Source organism: Lissotriton vulgaris, chromosome 11, assembly GCF_964263255.1.
Source record: "Lissotriton vulgaris chromosome 11, aLisVul1.2, whole genome shotgun sequence".
NCBI lineage: Eukaryota > Metazoa > Chordata > Amphibia > Caudata > Salamandridae > Lissotriton > Lissotriton vulgaris.
Window position 1 is genome coordinate 1,084,079,531 of NC_141699.1, and position 19,583 is coordinate 1,084,099,113.

Below are 19,583 nucleotides of genomic sequence, written 5' to 3' on the forward strand. Positions count from 1 at the left end.
CTTTGGGAGTTTCTTTTTGAAAAATAAAAAACGTTGGGAAAGTTTGATAGGTGGCCGTTAAACACTTCCTACATTGACGGGAGCCACCATGGCTGCAGTTCCTGGCAACGTGTACAGATGTCTGCAGGGCCGGCAGACATCTCTAAATTTGGTGGGCAGATTAAAGGCAGAGTGGCGGACATAAAATCCTCCATCACCTGTCTCCCTTTACTCCCTCTAATCCGGCTCTCTGTCTAGAGTGGCACAGGGGGTGAAAAACAATAGTTTGGAATGCTTCCTCGAGCGAGTAAGTGTGGTTAGACTCTTTGCAAGCATTGATCCGATTACCTTTTGGGTTTTTGATTGCCAGTAGTACACCTGGAAATGAGTCTGGTGCAGCTTTCCAAGCTTACGACTGCCAATAATTGTGAATTCCAAAAAAGTAGTACATTTGCATCCATTGAAGGAGTACCAATTAGGGTGTAACTTACTGCTTTTTTTGTAAATCGGCACTATATATATATTTAAGTTCCTGATCCGAAAAATGAACAGGTTGAAACCTCTCCGTGAAATCACGATGAGAAGAAAAAAAAGACATAGCAGACCAGGCTCATGGCTCTCAGACCAGACTACCAAGCCATGACTTGGGGTGTCCCACACCGCAAGCACCAACCCCCAGAAGCTACCCCCTGCAATTCAGGTTGGAGACACCCAATGTATTAAGTCAAATATGTATATTTTCTTGCTATTTTTTTCCATGAAATTGCATCCCCTTCAAAGCAATTCAATTGAGAAAATAAATTCATTCAATTTATTTTTAAAAATCTCCCTCTTTCCTATTTATGAATGCGGTCATGTATCAAGCAGTAAGGAGGAAGGGGGATGTGGTGTGGGAGAATGAACCTAACAACAGCAGCAACTACCTGATGGACATTGCCACTGTATTCCCATGTCTTCCACGGGTATGTTTCGTTTTGCGCACAGACACTTGTCCGCAACCCAAGTGACTGTTGGCAACGATGCACATATAAAGACTTCCACTCAGTTTTTGTCATCCAAATGCTTTTTATTTCCACACTACACAGGGTGATATGTGTTCACGCTTTAAATGCATATGAAACTCCCTAATGATATGCATCAATGTGTAAAGATTATAAAAATAAATTATGATAAATAGTTTGTCTGTACACTAGATCACTACAGAGCCGTGGAAACCTCTTCGCTCCTGAGCTTCAAGGTGTATGGAAGACCGAACAGGGGTTTCAACATCAATGTTCTCAATGGTTCATGAGAGTCAGAGGAGCTTGGCTGGGTGGGTGGAAGATTAAAGCGGCTTGCCGCTGGTGCTTTGAATGGTCGTTTTGAGGTTGAGGAGTCTGGCTGGGTGCATCGAGGATGAAAGAGGTTTGCCCATGATGCTCTGACCAGTTCTTATGAGGTTGGGTGCTTAGATTAGAGTATGAGGGATTGAAAATGCTGACCGCTGGTTCTCTGAATGGTTCTTCTAACATTGGGCGGCCCAGATGGGAGTTTGATGGGATGAAGAAGTTGGTCACTGATTCTCTCAAAGGCTCTTTTGACGCTGAGTGGCCCAGATGTCTTGATGATCGAGTGAAGAGGTTGTCCATGATTCTCTCAAGGTTCTTATGAGGTTGAGTGTCTTAGCTGAACCTGTGGAAGACTAAAAGTAGTCTGCCCATCTTGCTTTGAAAAACCTTTGCAGTGTTGAGCGTTTGCTTGCCGGATCCCGCTGTGTCTTCCTAACAAATTGTTGCTGTGCGGCTTCAATCATCGGAACTTGGCTTGATCCTGAGGCGATGCTTGGCGGCTCCTCCCAGGGGACAGTTGCTGTCCTCACTTCCTGTAAGACTGGCTGCCTGCAGAGGAAAAGGAGAAGAGGCACTATCAGTTACAGTGGATAGAGGGAAAGAGGACTTTGTTTTCATCTAAATTTGAGGACAGTCGATCCTCTGTGTTTCTTCGAACGACATCAGAAGAGAATAGATTTAGGAATAGAGAGCCCGATATACCAAGTCAAAGCGAACGTTGGGATCAACAAAAGAGCATACACGGGTGTGCGCGCACACACACAAACCCAAACCCAGTTTATAAATATACCAGCCATAGAGAGGAGGAGAAGATAGGGAGCAGTATAAACAAGGTAAAACATAGCACCTGGGAAGGCAACAAGAGGAAAATATGAAGAAATAGAACGTTACGCGACATATGAAAGAATATATAAAAATATGGAAAAGCTAACTCGAGGACAGCAAAAACAACTAGATGACCAACAGCAGGACAGGATCAAAGATATAGTCAACAGAAAAACAGAAGCATAAAATGAAGCATAATGATTTATTTAAAATGTTTATAGAGTGCTATCTACCCCAGGGGACAGGACTCATTAAAAACTAAATTAAATGAGACAGAATATATGACAACACATACACTTTCGTACCACGTAGAAAAGGCAATCAACAATAGTTTAAAAGCACAAAAAATAGAGCAGGAGGCACTGGAGGACTTGCACACAATTCCTGCTGTCCTGCCAACGCATTAGCCTCTCACCCATAAAAACCTTCCTCCCTCTCAGCTGACCCCATGTGGACACCCAGACGTGCTCCATTTACTGAAATGTGACAGGACCGATGGTACAAACTAGCATTTGATATGCAATCGGTCCCGCATTAGTGAAAGTTAGAGCTATTGGCATTCTAAATGACAATGTATTTTACTTATGGATTATGTTTGTAATGGAGTGTTTATTTGCAAAACGGAAGATCGAGCTATGGGCGTTGTAAATGTAAATATTTTTTACCTATATGAAGTGGATTTATGTGGTGTGTAGTGGATGTATGTGGTTACCATCCTGATAATGTGAGCATTTAAGAAGCAAAGGTGTAATTTAGGATGGCTGGGTTGGTAGAATGGTAGATGTTTGTATGAATGCTTGAAGAACAAGTTACTTACCCTCGGTAAGGATATATCTGTGGAAGACATAGATTAGTTATGGATTAATCACCTTAGAATTACCACCAGGCGTCAGACTGGATCCAGAGAATTTTTCTTCAGCAGTGCCTCTGCGCATCGGTAGGTGGCGTCAGTCGACTCCGCGTTCATCTATGGCGTCGCGGTCACTGGAATGACGTCACAGTATCTACTTAGAAGCCACCCCAGTGCATTGATGTCAGTTCTGTACAAGACTTTCTACGCCAGAAACACAGAGCCATGCAAGACACTGACCACTGGTGCACAAAACTAGGGCCCTGAAAGGGAGTCGCTTACCCTAAAAGTCAGATCGAAGACCAGGGAGGATGGGTGGGGCGGTGAGGAATCCATAAGTAATCTATGTCTCTTACAGATATATCATTACCGAAGGTAAGTCACTTGTTCATCTGAAAGAGACAATTAGTTATGCATTCCTCACCTTAGAATAGATATCCCAGCAATACCAATCCCGGGAGTGGGTCTGCAAACTAAGTGCATAACAGAAAGTCCTGGAGAACTGAACGGCCAAACAAGCCGGCTCTCAGGACATGACTGTCCAGGCAGTAGTGTTTGGTAAACGTGTGCAATGAAGCCCACGTAGTTGCCTGGCAGATGTCATGAAGGGGGACTCCACGTACCAAAGCAGCAGTGGCTGCTGTCGCCCTGGTCGAATGGGCACGCAACCCAACTGGAGGTTCCTTTTTCACCAAGGAATAACAGATTTTGATGGAAAGAACGACCCATCGAGAGATGGTTCGTTTCTGCACAGTCCGACCTTTCTTGGCACCCACATAGCCAACAAAGAGCTGTTCATCCACACAGAATTGTTTTGTGCGATCCAGATAGAATGAAAGCGCACATTTTGTATCCAGAAGGTGGAGCCTCTCCTCCTCTTTAGAAGGATGCAGGGGTGGGAAGAAGGTGGGCAAAGTGATAGTCTGTCCTATGTGGAAAGAGGTAACCACTTTGGGAAGGATTAACAGCCAGAAAAGGAGGTTTTGAAGAAAGAGCCTGAGGCTCACCAACCCTGTGAGCAGAGGTGATGGTGACCAGAAAGGCAGTTTTAAGTGTTAGACGTCTGAAAGGACAATTATGTAGTGGCTCAAAAGGAGTGCACTTAAGATATGTCAGAACCAGGTTCAAGTCCCACTGAGGCATTATGAAAGGAATTGGAGGAGACAAGTGAGTAATACCCTTAAGGAAGAGATTTACAATAGGGTACTTGAAAAGAGAAGGCTGGTCAGGAAGTCGAAGAAAGGCTGAAATGGCCGAAAGATAGCCTTTTAGAGTGCCCAGAGCAGAGCCCAACTGGGCCAAAGAAAGAATGAAGAGGGGAACCTCTGAAAGGGGATCCATAGCCTTTGCTGCGCACCATGCCACAAACTTATTCCATCTACAGGCGTGTACCGTTTTGGTGGAGGGACGCCTGGCAGCCAAAATAACATTACAGACTTTGGAAGGAAGATCAAAAGCTGTCAACTGTCGCCGCTCAATCTCCACACAAGGAGGTGGAGGCTGGACAGGTTCGGGTGGAGGACTGTCCCCTGTTGCTGCAACAGAAGATCCTTGCGAAGGGACAGTCTGATCGGAGGATCGATGGCCATGTGCAAGAGCTCGGGATACCAGACTCTTCATGCACGTTTCGGGGCCCCAAGAATGACTTGGGCCTGGTCGCACTTAATCTTCTTCAACACTGTGGGTAGAAGTCGTATAGGCGGAAAGGCGTATAGAAGACCACAACTCCACTCGCGACGAAAAGCGCCGCTGAGCGAGTGCCGACTTGGAAATTCCAACGTGCAGAATTGCTGCCATTGGATGTTCTCTTCGGTGGCGAATAGATATAACCAAGGCTTTGCCCACTTCTGAAAGTGACCTTGCACCACCTCAGAGTGAAGACGCCATTCATGATCCATCATGCAACGGCAGCTGAGTTCGTCCACACTGGCGTTCAGAGAACCTGCCATGTGTTGAACCACCAGGGACATGCCCTGATACTCCACCCACTTCCAGAGACGAAGTGCCTCTTGACATAGGGTCCACAACCCCACCCGTCCGGTTTGTTGCAGTACTACATAGTGGTGCTGTTGTCCGTGAACACCTGCACTACTTTCCCTTGGACAGAAGGAAGGAATGCCTTCAGTGAAAGATAGATTGCCTTCAGAAGGTTGATGTAGAGCCCGGACTACGCCAGAGACCAGAGGCCTCTGATCTCCGCCTCTCCCATGTGGCCGCCCCACCCCAGAAGTGATGCATCTGTCACAACTGTAAACTCTGGCTGGGGGAGGGAGAGGGATCTGCTATTGACCCAATTCTGGATTGTTAGCCACCACTGCAATGGAGTGCAGTGCCCTCCGAGATCTGGACACAAACGGAAAGATTTCCCTGATGCTGCACCCACTGAAACCAGGTCCCACGGCAGAACCTGGCATAGTCTACCAGCACGATGCAGAAGGTCATGAGGCCCAGTAGCCTCAGGGTCATTCTGACCGAAACCCGGGATAGAGGCTAAAAGTTCGGAATCATAGCCCAAATATCCTGGACTCGCTGCTCTGGAGAATAAGCCAGAAACTGTGCTGTGCCCAGAACCGCTCCAATGAAAAGGAGCTTCTGAGAGGGAATCAGGTGTGACTTTGGCACATTGATGTGTACCCCAGCCAATGCAGGAGGTCGGCCATAATCTGCAGGTGGGAGATGACAGCCTAGGGCGAGCCCGCCTTCAACATCCAGTCGATGAGATAGGGGAAGACTGGAAGCCCTGATCAGCGCAGATGAGCTGCGGCCACCGCATCTCCTTTGTGAACACCCAAGGGGGGCTGGTAAGGCCAAAGGGGAGCGCGGGAAACTGAAAGTGCTCGTGGCCTACCATGAACCATAGGTAACGATGATGGACTGGCAAGACGGGGATGTGAAAATGATAGTCCACCGTTACCATGCAGTCTCCAGGATCGAGGGCAGACCGGACCTGAGCCAATGTCAACATTTTTAACTTCTCCTTCCGGAGGAAGCAGTTGACGAGATCTAAGCTAGGACGCCGGCCTTTGTCCTTCTTGGGCACCAGAAAATAGTGGGAATAACAACCACGACGTACTTCTGGGGACAGGAACTCGTTCGATGGCTCCCTTGGCCAAGAGATTATATGCAAAAAAGGAAGGGGTATCCCCGACTAGAGTTCCTAATTCGGGATGTATACAGTGGTTGGAAAAACATGATAATTAGGAACAGTTTTAACTAATGGACAAGACCTGACATCAGACAGCAATAACTATAGATGAACACCGTGCATGGTACAAAAATATATATAAATTTTATTCAAGAAGTATCTTTGTCATTAAAATGCAAACATTTTTGTTTTGTTTTGTGTTATTCTCCGTGTATGTGTGCCTCCACTGTACATGTGATGGTCAATCTACCTATACAGAGTCATATACATTTTTAGGTCTCGCGACCTATCGATGCGCGCAAGCGCATCGAGCGTAGCGAGAATTCATGTGGCGAAAACATCTTCAAACCAAAGGGCTTTCAGCCCCGCGGTTTTCATGCAGTGCCCGTGTACATGCACGCGCATCGCATGCAAGCCCAGCCCAGTCCTCTCCTCATTCACGCCCACCCACCAGGCTCTCCCGCCCCCATCAGGCTTCTCTCTCAATCCGCCTGCCTCCCCTCGCGCATTCACGCCTCCCACCAGGCTTTCCCGCCCCCATCAGGCTTCTCTCCCAATCCGCCTGCCTCCCCTCGCGCATTCACGCCTCCCACCAGGCTTTCCCGCCCCCATCAGGCTTCTCTCCCAATCCGCCTGCCTCCCCTCGCGCATTCACGCCTCCCACCAGGCTTTCCCGCCCCCATCCGGCTTCCCTCGTAATATGCCTGCCTCCCTTCGCTCGCATTCCCGCCCCAGGCTCTCCCGAAACTTTACTTTTTTCACTGCTGGCCGGCCCATCTACTTTTGCACGGCTTTCGTTTTCCGCTTGTTAGGGTTTGCTGCAAAGCATGGCTTTACATCGCTCTCCATCAGAGCCTCCTCTCCGCCCCCTTCCCTGCTGCTGCTCGCATCGCACTCCCTCCTCCCCCCTCCCTGACAAATTTCAAATGGTATCGCCAATTCCCTAGCTCTATTCAGGCTTTGCAATACCTCCCACCCGTAAGAGAACAGAGAAGTACAAGACCATACCATATGTATAAATCCGCTTTCGGGGCCTGCAGCGTGTGCAGCTGGCTGGTCAAGGAGCATAACTAACATTCAAAGCATGTGGAGTAAGATAGGTTTGGTGCATGAAATTATATTGCAACAATTTGAAACGGGCATTGGAGCTGACTGTCCGTACTCCCTCATGCACCCTTATCCATTCCCCAGCTGTTAGAGAGCCCCCCATGATTTCCTACCATTTGGCCTGCACGTGGAGTGTTGTCGACAATGAATCATCACGGAGCGCCCTATCATTGCGGGAGATCAGTCTACAGCCATGAGCCATATCTAGTCGTGTTGCCAGGGTGTTGGAGTGGGGTGGCGCGTCGGCTACAGCTCACGAGTTGTGGTTGATATTTTGACATATTGGAGTTCTTTCCCCGTACCCAATTGAAAGGATTCTATGGCCTCATCTCTTGTAATAAACTTGCCCTCCAGGATAAAGGCCCCCCATAGTATGAACCCCCCGTCCTTCGAAACGGGCATTGGAGCTGACTGTCCGTACTCCCTCATGCACCCTTATCCATTCCCCAGCTGTTAGAGAGCCCCCCATGATTTCCTACCATTTGGCCTGCACGTGGAGTGTTGTCGACAATGAATCATCACGGAGCGCCCTCGCCCCAGGCTCTCCCGAAACTTTACTTTTTTCACTGCTGGCCGGCCCATCTACTTTTGCACGGCTTTCGTTTTCCGCTTGTTAGGGTTTGCTGCAAAGCATGGCTTTACCTCGCTCTCCATCAGAGCCTCCTCTCTGCCCCCTTCCCTGCTGCTGCTCGCATCGCACTCCCTCCCCCCCCCTCCCTGACAAATTTCAAATGGTATCGCCAATTCCCTAGCTCTATTCAGGCTTTGCAATACCTCCCACCCGTAAGAGAACAGAGAAGTACAAGACCATACCATATGTATAAATCCGCTTTCGGGGCCTGCAGCGTGTGCAGCTGGCTGGTCAAGGAGCATAACTAACATTCAAAGCATGTGGAGTAAGATAGGTTTGGTGCATGAAATTATATTGCAACAATTTGAAACTGGCATTGGAGCTGACTGTCCGTACTCCCTCATGCACCCTTATCCATTCCCCAGCTGTTAGAGAGCCCCCCATGATATCCTACCATTTGGCCTGCACGTGGAGTGTTGTCGACAATGAATCATCACGGAGCGCCCTATCATTGCGGGAGATCAGTCTACAGCCATGAGCCATATCTAGTCGTGTTGCCAGGGTGTTGGAGTGGGGTGGCGCGTCGGCTACAGCTCACGAGTTGTGGTTGATATTTTGACATATTGGAGTTATTTCCCCGTACCCAATTGAAAGGATTCTATGGCCTCATCTCTTGTAATAAACTTGCCCTCCAGGATAAAGGCCCCCCATAGTATGAACCCCCCGTCCTTCGAAACGGGCATTGGAGCTGACTGTCCGTACTCCCTCATGCACCCTTATCCATTCCCCAGCTGTTAGAGAGCCCCCCATGATTTCCTACCATTTGGCCTGCACGTGGAGTGTTGTCGACAATGAATCATCACGGAGCGCCCTCGCCCCAGGCTCTCCCGAAACTTTACTTTTTTCACTGCTGGCCGGCCCATCTACTTTTGCACGGCTTTCGTTTTCCGCTTGTTAGGGTTTGCTGCAAAGCATGGCTTTACATCGCTCTCCATCAGAGCCTCCTCTCCGCCCCCTTCCCTGCTGCTGCTCGCATCGCACTCCCTCCTCCCCCCTCCCTGACAAATTTCAAATGGTATCGCCAATTCCCTAGCTCTATTCAGGCTTTGCAATACCTCCCACCCGTAAGAGAACAGAGAAGTACAAGACCATACCATATGTATAAATCCGCTTTCGGGGCCTGCAGCGTGTGCAGCTGGCTGGTCAAGGAGCATAACTAACATTCAAAGCATGTGGAGTAAGATAGGTTTGGTGCATGAAATTATATTGCAACAATTTGAAACGGGCATTGGAGCTGACTGTCCGTACTCCCTCGTGCACCCTTATCCATTCCCCAGCTGTTAGAGAGCCCCCCCCATGATTTCCTACCATTTGGCCTGCACGTGGAGTGTTGTCGACAATGAATCATCACGGAGCGCCCTATCATTGCGGGAGATCAGTCTACAGCCATGAGCCATATCTAGTCGTGTTGCCAGGGTGTTGGAGTGGGGTGGCGCGTCGGCTACAGCTCACGAGTTGTGGTTGATATTTTGACATATTGGAGTTATTTCCCCGTACCCAATTGAAAGGATTCTATGGCCTCATCTCTTGTAATAAACTTGCCCTCCAGGATAAAGGCCCCCCATAGTATGAACCCCCCGTCCTTCCAACTCTGCACCAACATGGAATTGGTAATTCATAAGAAGGGTTGCACCAACCTTCAATGGCATGTCAGGGGCGCAAGGCGCATGTTGAAACACTCTTCGGACCACTCCCTCCCGAACACATGGCCACCAGTTGAACAGTAATGGAGAGGGTGGAGTTTTTAGGTCTCGCGACCTATCGATGCGCGCAAGCGCATCGAGCGTAGCGAGAATTCATGTGGCGAAAACATCTTCAAACCAAAGGGCTTTCAGCCCCGCGGTTTTCAAGCAGTGCCCGTGTACATGCACGCGCATCGCATGCAAGCCCAGCCCAGTCCTCTCCTCATTCACGCCCACCCACCAGGCTCTCCCGCCCCCATCAGGCTTCTCTCCCAATCCGCCTGCTTCCCCTCGCGCATTCACGCCTCCCACCAGGCTTTCCCGCCCCCATCAGGCTTCTCTCCCAATCCGCCTGCCTCCCCTCGCGCATTCACGCCTCCCACCAGGCTTTCCCGCCCCCATCAGGCTTCTCTCCCAATCCGCCTGCCTCCCCTCGCGCATTCACGCCTCCCACCAGGCTTTCCCGCCCCCATCCGGCTTCCCTCGTAATATGCCTGCCTCCCTTCGCTCGCATTCCCGCCCCAGGCTCTCCCAAAACTTTACTTTTTTCACTGCTGGCCGGCCCATCTACTTTTGCACGGCTTTCGTTTTCCGCTTGTTAGGGTTTGCTGCAAAGCATGGCTTTACATCGCTCTCCATCAGAGCCTCCTCTCCGCCCCCTTCCCTGCTGCTGCTCGCATCGCACTCCCTCCTCCCCCCTCCCTGACAAATTTCAAATGGTATCGCCAATTCCCTAGCTCTATTCAGGCTTTGCAATACCTCCCACCCGTAAGAGAACAGAGAAGTACAAGACCATACCATATGTATAAATCCGCTTTCGGGGCCTGCAGCGTGTGCAGCTGGCTGGTCAAGGAGCATAACTAACATTCAAAGCATGTGGAGTAAGATAGGTTTGGTGCATGAAATTATATTGCAACAATTTGAAACGGGCATTGGAGCTGACTGTCCGTACTCCCTCATGCACCCTTATCCATTCCCCAGCTGTTAGAGAGCCCCCCATGATTTCCTACCATTTGGCCTGCACGTGGAGTGTTGTCGACAATGAATCATCACGGAGCGCCCTATCATTGCGGGAGATCAGTCTACAGCCATGAGCCATATCTAGTCGTGTTGCCAGGGTGTTGGAGTGGGGTGGCGCGTCGGCTACAGCTCACGAGTTGCGGTTGATATTTTGACATATTGGAGTTCTTTCCCCGTACCCAATTGAAAGGATTCTATGGCCTCATCTCTTGTAATAAACTTGCCCTCCAGGATAAAGGCCCCCCATAGTATGAACCCCCCGTCCTTCGAAACGGGCATTGGAGCTGACTGTCCGTACTCCCTCATGCACCCTTATCCATTCCCCAGCTGTTAGAGAGCCCCCCATGATTTCCTACCATTTGGCCTGCACGTGGAGTGTTGTCGACAATGAATCATCACGGAGCGCCCTCGCCCCAGGCTCTCCCGAAACTTTACTTTTTTCACTGCTGGCCGGCCCATCTACTTTTGCACGGCTTTCGTTTTCCGCTTGTTAGGGTTTGCTGCAAAGCATGGCTTTACCTCGCTCTCCATCAGAGCCTCCTCTCCGCCCCCTTCCCTGCTGCTGCTCGCATCGCACTCCCTCCCCCCCCTCCCTGACAAATTTCAAATGGTATCGCCAATTCCCTAGCTCTATTCAGGCTTTGCAATACCTCCCACCCGTAAGAGAACAGAGAAGTACAAGACCATACCATATGTATAAATCCGCTTTCGGGGCCTGCAGCGTGTGCAGCTGGCTGGTCAAGGAGCATAACTAACATTCAAAGCATGTGGAGTAAGATAGGTTTGGTGCATGAAATTATATTGCAACAATTTGAAACGGGCATTGGAGCTGACTGTCCGTACTCCCTCATGCACCCTTATCCATTCCCCAGCTGTTAGAGAGCCCCCCATGATATCCTACCATTTGGCCTGCACGTGGAGTGTTGTCGACAATTAATCATCACGGAGCGCCCTATCATTGCGGGAGATCAGTCTACAGCCATGAGCCATATCTAGTCGTGTTGCCAGGGTGTTAGAGTGGGGTAGCGCGTCGGCTACAGCTCACGAGTTGTGGTTGATATTTTGACATATTGGAGTTATTTCCCCGTACCCAATTGAAAGGATTCTATGGCCTCATCTCTTGTAATAAACTTGCCCTCCAGGATAAAGGCCCCCCATAGTATGAACCCCCGTCCTTCGAAACGGGCATTGGAGCTGACTGTCCGTACTCCCTCATGCACCCTTATCCATTCCCCAGCTGTTAGAGAGCCCCCCATGATTTCCTACCATTTGGCCTGCACGTGGAGTGTTGTCGACAATGAATCATCACGGAGCGCCCTCGCCCCAGGCTCTCCCGAAACTTTACTTTTTTCACTGCTGGCCGGCCCATCTACTTTTGCACGGCTTTCGTTTTCCGCTTGTTAGGGTTTGCTGCAAAGCATGGCTTTACCTCGCTCTCCATCAGAGCCTCCTCTCCGCCCCCTTCCCTGCTGCTGCTCGCATCGCACTCCCTCCTCCCCCCTCCCTGACAAATTTCAAATGGTATCGCCAATTCCCTAGCTCTATTCAGGCTTTGCAATACCTCCCACCCGTAAGAGAACAGAGAAGTACAAGACCATACCATATGTATGAATCCGCTTTCGGGGCCTGCAGCGTGTGCAGCTGGCTGGTCAAGGAGCATAACTAACATTCAAAGCATGTGGAGTAAGATAGGTTTGGTGCATGAAATTATATTGCAACAATTTGAAACGGGCATTGGAGCTGACTGTCCGTACTCCCTCATGCACCCTTATCCATTCCCCAGCTGTTAGAGAGCCCCCCCATGATTTCCTACCATTTGGCCTGCACGTGGAGTGTTGTCGACAATGAATCATCACGGAGCGCCCTATCATTGCGGGAGATCAGTCTACAGCCATGAGCCATATCTAGTCGTGTTGCCAGGGTGTTGGAGTGGGGTGGCGCGTCGGCTACAGCTCACGAGTTGTGGTTGATATTTTGACATATTGGAGTTATTTCCCCGTACCCAATTGAAAGGATTCTATGGCCTCATCTCTTGTAATAAACTTGCCCTCCAGGATAAAGGCCCCCCATAGTATGAACCCCCCGTCCTTCCAACTCTGCACCAACATGGAATTGGTAATTCATAAGAAGGGTTGCACCAACCTTCTATGGCATGTCAGGGGCGCAAGGCGCATGTTGAAACACTCTTCGGACCACTCCCTCCCGAACACATGGCCACCAGTTGAACAGTAATGGAGAGGGTGGAGTTTTTTTTTTCTTGTTTCCTTTGGACGCGCAGCCAATTCACTTTCATGCAAGCCCAGCCCAGTCCTCCCCTCATTCACGCCCACCCACCAGGCTCTCCCGCCCCCATCAGGCTTCCCTCCCAATCCGCCTGCCTCCCCTCGCGCATTCACGCCTCCCACCAGGCTTTCCCGCCCCCATCCGGCTTCCCTCGTAATCTGCCTGCCTCCCCTCGCTCGCATTCCCGCCCCAGGCTCTCCCGAAACTTTACTTTTTTCACTGCTGGCCGGCCCATCTACTTTTGCACGGCTTTCGTTTTCGTTATTTGACTTCAACCCGTGGCATTGAACCCGTGGCACTCAACCTCACCAACTGATCTTTTTAAAGAAGAAATTAGAATTAATGCGTGCCACAGCCTGTTGTGTTCCTGTATTTAAAAGTAACTTTGCATGGGACACATTTTCGGGAGGGTAATTGGCCTGGCTTGCATACAATTATATAAAACTCGTTTTGCATTTTTGATTCAGAATTTTTCATAGGCATTCTTATTCAGAAATAAAACAAGCACTGGCGTTGCCAATAGGTTTCGCATTTGGAAAGTTGGAGCTATTGGTTTTGTAAATGACATTTTATATTTATATATTGTTATTGACAATGCCAATAACGATATATAAATATAAAATGTCATTTACAAAACCAATAGCTCCAACTTTCCTACTGCGAGACCTATTGGCAACGCCAGTGCTTGTTGTTCATATCACAGTTCAATACATTTTAAGAAAATTCATTATTTGGGAACTGTATGGAGGCTGTTTAAACACACTAATCATTGCAGTTTAAAAACATGGCTAAATGTAACAACTACGCGCGTTTCGGCTGAGGGCCTTCATCAGGAAGCCATGTAAATATCCAAATGAACCTGGATGTGGATAGTACAGTTTCTCACGAAGACAGAGATCAAAAGTGGTCCAGAAGATGAGGTGATGTTCTTGAGATTCTGTCTTAATATGCCAAATTATGTAAAGGTATGGATATTGAGCAGACGAGTGATCCGGGTAGGTAATCCTTGGGTGATTGGGGTTGGTCCTGCAAGGGTTGAGATGATAAATATTGCAAGTCGGGTACTCTCATCGATGGAGGGGAGCCTGTGGTGAGGGTCCCGCCTGCCTTCCAGTAGTGGAGTGTTACGATGCCTGTAAGGATCCTACCATGGTTGAGAGCTGTCAAGGTAGTCCTCCGAGGACTCAATATCCATACAGTTCCCAAATAATGAATTTTCTTAAAATGTATTGAACTGTGATATGAACAAAAATGTATATGACTCTGTATAGGTAGATTGACCATCACATGTACAGTGGAGGCACACATACACGGAGAATAACACAAAACAAAAATGTTTGCATTTTAATGACAAAGATACTTCTTGAATAAAATTTATATATATTTTTGTACCATGCACGGTGTTCATCTATAGTTATTGCTGTCTGATGTCAGGTCTTGTCCATTAGTTAAAACTGTTCCTAACCATCCCTTGGCCAAGAGAGCCATAACATCCTGTTGGAGAAGGGTCAGGTGATCCCACGACATGCAATGGAATTGAGGTGGCATCGAGGTGAGGGAGTAGCCTCTTCGGACTAACTGCAAAACCCACCTGTCCAACGTGATGTTGAGCCAGTGGAGGAGGTGATGGTGAATCCTGCCGCCCACTGGCGATCGGTGGCTCTGAAAGGTCAGACTAGGAGGACCTGGAGGCTGCTGCAGAGGGGGTGCTGGTGGACTGGCCAACCTACTGGCTCCCGGACCCACGACGGTGGGTCCCACATGCCCAGCTGCGCAGAGGATGAACAGCCTACGCAGGCCTGTGGCTCTGGGTGGAACTTGGTGGGAGAACCCCTTACATAGCCACGAAAAGGGCAAAAACCAGACTGCGTGGGGCGGGAGGTAGAAGCGAGGCCCAATGATCTGGACGTAGCCCTGGAGTCATTAAAGTGCTTGAGCGCGTTGTCTGCTTTGTCGCCAAACAGGTGACGGCCATCAAAGGGCATGTCCAAAAGAGTAGCTTGGACTTCACCCGAAAAGCCAGCGGACCTCAGCCAGGTATAGCATCTAAGGATTACTGACGTGTAAATGGTCCTGCATAGTGAGTCAGCGGTGTCCAGCCCACATCGGATGGTGAACTTAGTTGCATCTCTAGGTTCGGCACTGCACGGGTGAGTACAATCCGGTGCCTCCGCCGGGCGCTGTGACAGCACTTGCGTAACCGTATCCCACACGAAGTGGGAGTTACGGCCCAAGAGACATGCAATGTTCACTGACCGCAGTCCTAAGCCGGAGGAAGAAAACATTTTCTTCCCAAGATGGTCCAGCTTCTTGGATTCCCTATCAGGTGGAGCGGTAGGGAATGTGCCCTTCGAAGTCGAGGCTTGGACCACCAAGCTCTCAGGAGTGGGGTGTTGGGAGAGGAAAATGGGGTCACCCAGCCGGGCGGTGGCTTTGGGCAATCATCCTGTCCACAGGAGCCCCTGTGTTAGGCTTGGACCATGTGCCCAAAAGGATATCCGTAAGGGCCTCATTAAAGGGCAGCAGGGGTTCCGATGAGGCTGCTGCCGGTTGAGGCAACTCTGTCAGGAGGTTGGTCCTAACTGCCACTGTAGGAAGCTCGAGGTTTAAGGCCTCAGCCGCCCTACACAACACTGCTGCGTATGACGCACCCTCCTCCATAGCCATGGTAGGGGGAGAAAGCATGCCAAGGTCTGGGGAAGTGTCCAGACCACTGGCCTCACCCAACTCCTCTCTCCAGTCCGGTTCTTCCAACTTGTCTACCAGAGGGTCCACAGACCCCTCCCAGTCCTCCTCACACTCCTCCGGTAGCCAGTCAGGGCGATAGGGAACACCAGGGGAGAACAGGGGTACAAAAGAACCGGTTGGCACCGGTCCAAACATCGGGCGATGTCGGTCCAGCTTCGGGTCGTGGTCGCGCTCCAGGCACCAGAGGCACACTAGATTGGGGTCCGTCACCGACAACAGCTTGTGACAGGAGTCACAAGGCTTAAAGCCGGTCTGCCGAGATGACATCCCTGTGCACCAGGAGTAGTAACGACTAAAAAAAGAGGTCAACCAAAAAGTCGTAAAAATAGAGTAAAAAATTACTCGAGGTACCGCTCTCTCTGGATCTGCACTGGCTGGCGTGGAAAAAGAAAGAACTGACGTCAGCGTGCAGGGGCGGCGTCTGAGTAGATACCGTAACACCACTCCGGCAACCACGACGCCACCAACGAAAGCGGAGTTGACCGACGCCACCTACAGACGCGCAGTGATACTGCTGAAGAAAAATTCTCCAGATCCAGTCTGACCCCTGGAGGTAATTCTAAGGTGAGGAATTCATAACTAATTGTATCTTTCAGATCAGATGGATACCTGTATGAGTACATGGATAGATATCTGGGCGATTAGATGAATAAAAAGATGGGAGGTGATGCATGGGTAGGATACAGAAACAGACTTTATTCTTCTAAAAAACTTTTTTAGTCTACCAGATGTTTGTTCTATAAAGACTTCATCTTTTCTCAATTTAGAAGGGCGAACAACCAGAATATTATTATTTAGATATCAAATTTGATCCAACCGAACCAACATTTATTTTAAGTTACACATTGTAAAGAATTATTATAATTAATAATTAGGTGAGCAGTGAGAGAGTTTTAAGAAGCACCCCATGTGAAAAAAAACAGGACCAAAAATGGAAGCAAAGTGACCAGTTAAGTGAGCATAAACAATAAAAATGGTTTCTTTGGAGGACATTAATGTTTTTACACATGAGCAACAAAGGCTGAATATAGAATGTGCTGAATGCACATGGCTATGTTTAGTCTGTCTTCTTCTGTTAATGGCGTTTCGACCCTATTAAGAATACTAGGGTCTCACCAAGACTGAGGGTAAACCAGGTGGGAAAGAAAAAGATGAAATAATGTAAGTAAACAGACATAAAGCATATGCTGCAGACAATTTAAAACAAGCATTTGCAATGCAATAGGTCTCGAATTCCACGAGTTTGAGCTATTGGCATTGTAAATGACAATGGCTTTTATTTATGTTTTGGTTTTTAAAACATAGATAAAAGGCCTCTTCCTCAGTGTGGGAGTGGAAATAGCAAAAAGAAACTGCATATTAGCTGAAAAAGTGCAACAGGAAGGCCAAATACCTCCCAATTAGATCCTTAGCAGCAGAATGTTCACTTGCTCGGGCCTAACGAAAGCGGCCTACACTATTAATAAAATATATAATTAAGCACGGCCGCTATAGTTAAAGTGGTTGTGCTATAATTTAAATAATTACATTACGTAATCGGTCAGCAATATTAATTAAATAAATAAAGGTGGCCGCTATATTTAAAGCAGATGCGCTATAATTTAAATAAATACATTAGTAAAACCAGAGCGCCTGCTGAGATGTCGTGGGTGGAATAGGGAGGATTATTAAATGAAATAGTGCTCACTGACTTATGAAGGAAACCATATAACGCCACAAGTGAAAGGATCAGTCATTATGGGAGGTAACAAATGCAGACAAGGCGGTTTCAAAGGAGGGACTAACAAGCCTATTTACGAATAAGAAGCCAGCATTTCCGAAGGACAATGGTACAAGCTAATAACAAATATGGGAGGAGAGTGGGCGGGGCTTCGAGTGCATACTCTAATACAGCATGCCTTGCAGCGCGAGCAGCGCATGCGCGCTGCCAGTAGACTAGACCTAAAAAAAATGTCCCAGACAGAAAGCAGCTGTAGCCCATAATATAAAACTAGTTCATCAGAGCACACACTGACCATCTGAACAGATGAAACAAAGCAATCAGTTTAAAGCTTGAAAGGAAGGTGGAAATGGCTCTTGGTGCCCATTTCTACCTGCCTCTCAAGCTTTAAACTGACTGTGCATCCAGTGCAACTTAATGGACTTGGCCCAGCAACAGAAACAGGAATTCCTACTGCCCCGGACTCTGGGCAGTCTATGGCTATGGACATTAGATGTACAATGCTATTAAACTTGAAGCTGGGGGAGTGGGTTTGAGTCACAGCAGGGAGGCTCAACCTCTTGTGATTCTGGGAAAATCAATTAATCTCTCCGTGCCTAAAGAAAATGAAGGTGTAATGTAACTGGTGCTCATGTAAACCGCTCTGATACCTTGGGGTCGAGTTTGCGCTATATAAATATCCAAATAACCTGGTTCCCAAATAAAACCATCTGAACGTTTCAGCGCTGTCTGCCAGTCTGGCCCTTCTTCTTCACTCTAACTTCAGCAGATCCTCAAATGATCGTGAGTTTTGAGTGAGAGACAAGCTACAGCAGTCCAAAGTGAATGTCATTTAGCGCTCTGAAGTGGCCTAGCCCATAGTCTATAGTGACAGCTGGGTACACCAAGCAGGAATCTTCAAAGAAAGGTTAACATTGCTTAGGGGGAAGAAACCTTCCTGGAATTGTATTCAAGAGGACCACTGGCAAGATTCAAAAACATGAAGCCATGGAAGCATTTCCTGTGCTTTTGAGCCCACCCACTGTTAAGAGCAATGCCGGACACATGCCTAGCATCTGGATGAGGGTCCACAAACATTAAGGGAATGCTTTTTGCCCATACTGGTGTGGTCTGGAGTAGGAATATGACAGGCCTCTTCGCTAGGAACAGACAGCTCTGTTGAGGGGTATGCCACAAAGGTAATAATATTGACCTGCACTTGCATCTACTGCCAACATACCTCAAAGGCAGCCAGCAGGAGGAAGCCTGGATTTACTGTTACAGCTTCATATCTATGTACCACGCTGATTTGCCTGCGGCTAATATTGCGGAATCGGTACAAGTTCAAGTCGATATTAAAGCTTTGATTTTCATCCTCCTCAGTGGCAACAGTCCCTTGCCAGTCACCACCTTGGAGCTGAAGGGGTGAGGGGAGGATGGCTAGAAGCAGGTGAGAAGTCACTGCTAGTACCTGCTGGGTCGAGGCAGCAATGTCTAATCTGGGGTAACAGAGCCCTCCTAGGTCAGCAGTCACCACAACTTTGCATGGGGTTCAGTGTGAGGCCAAGGGGCTGCCTTCTCAGAGTCCAAGCTGGGGTTCAGTGTGATGTCAAGGGGTTGCCTTCTCAGAGTCCAAGCTGGGGTTCAGTGTGATGCCAAGGGGCTGCCTTCTCAGAGTCCAAGCTGGGGTTCAGTGTGATGCCAAGGGGCTGCCTTCTCAGAGTCCAAGCTGGGGTTCAGTGTGATGCCAAGGGGCTGCCTTCCTGGAGTCCAAGCTGGGGTTCAGTGTGATGCCAAGGGGTTGCCTTCTCAGAGTCCAAGCTGGGGTTCAGTGTGATGCCAAGGGGCTGCCTTCCTGGAGTCCAAGCTGGGGTTCTGTGTGATGCCAAGGGGCTGCCTTCTCAGAGTCCAAGCTGGGGTTCAGTGTGATGCCAAGGGGCTGCCTTCCTGGAGTCCAAGCTGGGGTTCTGTGTGATGCCAAGGGGCTGCCTTCCTGGAGTCCAAGCTGGGGTTCTGTGTGATGCCAAGGGGCTGCCTTCCCAGAGTCCAAGCTGGGGTTCTGTGTGATGCCAAGGGGCTGCCTTCTCAGAGTCCAAGCTGGGGTTCCGTGTGATGCCAAGGGGCTGCCTTCCTGGAGTCCAAGCTGGGGTTCAGTGTGATGCCAAGGGGTTGCCTTCTCAGAGTCCAAGCTGGGGTTCAGTTTGATGCCATGGGGCTGCCTTCCCAGAGTCCAAGCTGGGGTTCTGAGTGATCTGTCTTCTCAGAGTCCAAGCTGGGGTTCTGTGT

General features: G+C 49.0%; 1 protein-coding gene across 1 annotated transcript in view; it reads right to left on the reverse strand.

The window, feature by feature from the left end:
• Nucleotides 1–1,024: 1,024 nt before the first annotated feature.
• ARMC9 (armadillo repeat containing 9) overlaps nt 1,025–19,583 on the reverse strand; it is a 417,510-nt gene continuing 398,951 nt past the window's right edge. The window contains exon 25 of the mRNA XM_086944561.1: nt 1,025–1,856. Coding sequence (XP_086800687.1) covers nt 1,834–1,856 — 23 coding nt within the window. The 3' untranslated portion in view covers nt 1,025–1,833. The remainder of the gene's footprint in view (nt 1,857–19,583) is intronic.